Genomic DNA, 4,421 nt, shown 5'->3' on the forward strand with positions numbered 1-4,421 from the left:
ATCGTGTCGTTAGTTATATATATGTATGGTATGAAGGGCTCGGCTCCCTTCAAAGATATACATTGGTGATATACCTCCATGTAACTTGCGTCTCGCGACCCGCTGGTCGCGATGCTGATTGGCTGACAGTTAAATTCATGACGTCATATACAGTAGCCAATCAGAAGCATAGGTGACATCTGAGCGAATGCAACATCTTTGCTACACACATTCTCGTATTCACAGTTGATGAGAGAATATCCTTGCACCTTGTGAGATTGAGTTATTTCGTTGGAATGGCTGGTTCTGTTGCTTGTTATGTATGTGATAGAGAATATTCAGCAAGGAAGCATTTGAATGCTCATTTGAGAAATGTGCATAAAATTCAGCCAGGTGAAGAAGGTACGATAAAGTGCTCAAAAAGTGACTGTAGCTTTAAATGCAATTTCTTGGCTAAGTTGCGCCTACATGTGGAGCAGGAGCACATGGTTGAGATGGTAAAAGAAATTAGTGAATTTCAAACGAAGGACGGTAAGTAAAGTGTACACTGCCTACTTAAATTAATATCGTCAATTATTATTACATACTTGCCTGACCCGTGGCCATTAGATCTTGTTTTTGTTGGTCAATAGAACACGTGCTTATTTGAAAGCGTGAAAAGACTGATTTCACATTAACTGTAAACTTACTGTCTGCTACATTAAGTATAAGTTAAATTATTGCAAATTTAAATGATTAAAATCACACCAGTAACTCGTGAGGGTATCTTAACAGTGCACGTTTTTTTTTTTTTTTTTTACTCCTGCTGTGTACTTTGCACTTATTGAATCTGAATGCAATTGTCTTTCATCGATGCTTTTGTTTTAGACTTTATGAAGTGGAAGTCTGAGGAGGAGAGAGAAACAAAAAGTAGTTTTGTCTCTAGTTATGGCACTAAGCGTTTAAAGGATGGCACTGCAAAAACCACCTTTGTATGCCACAGAAGTGGCACATTTTCTTCGAAGTCAGGTGGCAAAAGGTTGTGTAAGTCCCAGGGCACTTGCAAGATGGGAAACCATTGCGTTGCTGCCATAGAGCTTCACGAAGAAGAAAGTGGAATCTGTAGTGTCATTTACTACAGAACCCATTTCGGCCACGACCAGAACATTGCTTTTCTGCATCTCAGTGGTTCTGATAGAGAAGCCATCGCTGGTGAGTATTACCTTAATTGTAGAATTTTGCTGATCCCCAAGTAAATATGATGTGAAAGTTTCAGAATCCATTGTCAGGCTTGCTGGTAGTTATATGTAGTTGACTATTATTTTTGCAGTGAAGGAGCATTGTTTTTTTACTGCTGAGAAATTAATATTGTTATGGATATGTGATCTGGAGTAAAAGGTGTGAATATATCGATTGGCAGTTCATATGAATACAATTTGTGATGTTAGCTTGAAAGCAGTTGTAAAAGACCAGTTGTTGTGATCCATATTGACCACAATATTGGTGACTGTAATGCCATGTACTTAGGTGTGTGTGAGAGCAGGTGTAATGCATTACAGTAATACAAGTGTGGAAATAAGTTCTGAAATACTTGTTTCCCTGTGTTATTGCTTGCATCATAGTAGTCTATTTAAGAATAGATCATTAATGCATCTAATAGACTAAAGGCAGTACATTTATTGTTTCTTGTCCAGCATGTTAAACATGTACTTGTAGACCTCGTAACCATTTGAAAATAGCCTTGGTAGCTGAAACTGGGAAATATCACATTGCAACAGGTGCTTTAATCAGGCCTGTTTATTCTCCCATCCCCAGTGTTTTAATAGTATCTTCAGTACTGTTGGAAGGGTACACTGAATATCCTGTTAAGCCATTTATTAAACTATCTAGTTTATAAGTACTTAGCAAGTGTTATATTGCTTGAATTTGTTTTATTGGGGGTGGTTAACTACAGTGTCCTTTCTGAATAGTGTTTTCATATACATACTCAGAATTGGCCTCTTTGTAGTTGGAGTAATTTTAAAATGTTGCAGGTAAAATTGCTGAGGGGGTCACTTTCCAGAGAATTCTGGATGATGTGCGGGACTCAGTTCATTCCAGCGGAGTGGAGAGGCTGCATCTCCTGACTCGACATGACCTTCATAACATTAAGAGAGACTTCGCCATTGTTGATGATCAACAGCATAACGTTGATGAAGTCAGTGTTGGTATGTGGTTGGAGAAAATGAAAGACTGTGTTCTCCTCTATAAGAAAGAAGGCGAGGCCAGGGAAGATTTTGATAGGACTGACTCGGTGATAGTGTTAATGACTGACTACCAGAAGCAGTTATTACAGAGATTTGGACAAAATATTGTATGTGTAGACTCCACACATTGTACAAATGTTTACAAACTGTTGGTGACCACATTGTTGGTGGTAGACGATTTTGGTTCAGGTATGCCTGTAGCATTCTGTGTTTCAAATCGGGAGACTACTTCCATAATGACTCATTTCTTTAGTGCTGTGAAAGAGAGAGCTGGCATTATAAAAACGTCTGTATTCATGTCCGATGACACTAATACTTTCCGTAGTGCGTGGTCACGAGTCATGGGACCTGCAGAAAATAATCTACTGTGTGCTTGGCACATAGACCGCAGCTGGCGGAATAATTTGAAAAAAGTCCATGGCAGTGAAGAAAAGAAAGCGCTTGTGTACAAAGCTCTTCGTACATTGCTTGAAGAAGTGGACATAGACAATTTTAATGAGCTGCTGGAATCGTTCGTCAGGCAGCTTCAAGCAGATGAAGGTACAAGAGACTTTGGTGTATATTTCTCGTCAAATTACTTATTCCGGCCTCAGCAGTGGGCATACTGTCACCGTCGCAATCTGGGTATAAATACAAATATGCACCTTGAAGCAATGCATAGAGTTTTAAAATATTGTTATTTAGAGGGAAAAACAAACAATAGACTTGACAGACTACTTGTTGTGTTGATGAAATTGGTGCGTGACAAACTGTGTGCTCGAATGGTTAAATTGTATAAGGGTGGCCATTCATATAGAATAAATCTTATTGAGGCTCGTCATAAAGCTTCATGTAGTATTAAGGAGAATGACATTATAGTCAATACTGATGGTACAAAGTTTCATGTCAAATCCCAAACACATTGTGGTGTAACACATACTGTGATTTTAAATAACATTGAATGTAAATTGGAGTGCAAGTTGAAGTGCTCCAAATGTAATATATGTATACATGCTTTCAGTTGTTCTTGTGCGGACAGTTTAATTCATTTGAACATATGCAAGCACATTCATGCAGTGTCAATGACGTATGCATTACATTCAAGTGCCACATTTACACCAAGTGAAGCAACGGTGACAGAAGAGGCTTCTGCCATTTTGTGTTCACTGCAAACAAATACTGATGATCACGAGAACACATCTCTGGCCCGAGAACTAGTGTCCACATATCAAATTTTGATTAACCGTGTCAGTTCAGGTAAAGTGTCCACAGAAATCCTGAAGTCACTACAGAAGGATGCAGCTCATTCGCTGTCACTTTTTCAATCAGACTGCAGGGAAGCTTCACGACCCCCCAGCAACGAGAAGGTAAAAGTGCAACGAAGACATGGTAAATGTAACAAACAGCCAAAGGGCAGTTTGAAGAAACCAACTCTTGCTGAAAAAGAAAATATTGTTTCAGCACTGAGGCAGCCTGAAAGTGAAATATTAAATGTTCACGTAGATTCTGACCATAATTACTGTCGGTACTAAGTTTTAGCTGTGTATGTGCTTCTGTACATTCCATGGTTCGTAGGCCTACTGGGGAAACTCGCCATGTAAAACAAAGAGTAACGCATTGTGCTTGGTACCCCTGTTGGTGATGTGGAAACCCAAGTGATATTAATAAAGAAAATAAAAACGTTTGCAGTGTTCTTTTTCAATTGATACCTTTATCCTTTTATTTGCATGTGCAATTAAAACCTTTATTTGGAATACTACTTGATTACATTAAAATGAATTGCTGTGTAACTAGAGTAGAAAATTGACGTCTGCAGAGCTTGTGTGGCATGAATTTGAAGCTCCTTATCACATGATGTACTGAAGTCTGTTGTAACAATACATTGCATAAAAATTAAAAAGATATTTTTCACTTCTGAATCACATTTCAATTTGGTTCATTACTAAGAGTTAAACAGAATAAAATTCAGTGCACTTAAGCTAAGTATCTGATGCTCCCTTATATTTATTTAAAGGCTCTGAATGTAGCAACTTCCTGAAAATTTTTGTATGTGCATTCCTACAGTAATTGACCAAGGAAATTGGTGATAAAGAATTTCACACAGTGTTCAGTCTGAGGAAACAAGGTGCAATTACTGAGCAGAGTGGTGCGGTTAGTATGATTTACAGAATACTGAGAATTGTAAAGACAAGTGGGACACTATTTTCTTTACTACAATTAATCATTTCCTTTTCAGTG

General features: G+C 38.1%; 1 protein-coding gene across 1 annotated transcript; it reads left to right on the forward strand.

Moving 5' to 3' along the window:
• Window positions 1-310: 310 nt before the first annotated feature.
• LOC126234753 (uncharacterized) lies at window positions 311-3,715 on the forward strand. The gene is made up of 4 exons (XM_049943535.1): window positions 311-510; window positions 847-1,170; window positions 1,992-2,744; window positions 3,261-3,715. Exons 1-4 carry the CDS (start codon window positions 465-467, stop codon window positions 3,713-3,715), a joined length of 1,578 nt encoding a protein of 525 aa, XP_049799492.1. The 5' UTR covers window positions 311-464.
• Window positions 3,716-4,421: the final 706 nt, after the last annotated feature.

The sequence above is a fragment of the Schistocerca nitens genome, chromosome 1, assembly GCF_023898315.1.
Source record: "Schistocerca nitens isolate TAMUIC-IGC-003100 chromosome 1, iqSchNite1.1, whole genome shotgun sequence".
Classification (NCBI taxonomy): domain Eukaryota; kingdom Metazoa; phylum Arthropoda; class Insecta; order Orthoptera; family Acrididae; genus Schistocerca; species Schistocerca nitens.

What these genes read in the sequence shown, in the direction of transcription:
- LOC126234753 (XM_049943535.1), top strand. Translation starts at nt 465, where the DNA reads ATGGTTGAGATGGTAAAAGAAATTAGTGAATTTCAAACGAAGGACG. An exon ending in TGAATTTCAAACGAAGGACG is followed by an intron (nt 511 to 846) that starts GTAAGTAAAGTG and finishes CTTTTGTTTTAG; the next exon opens with ACTTTATGAAGTGGAAGTCT. An exon ending in TGATAGAGAAGCCATCGCTG is followed by an intron (nt 1,171 to 1,991) that starts GTGAGTATTACC and finishes AAAATGTTGCAG; the next exon opens with GTAAAATTGCTGAGGGGGTC.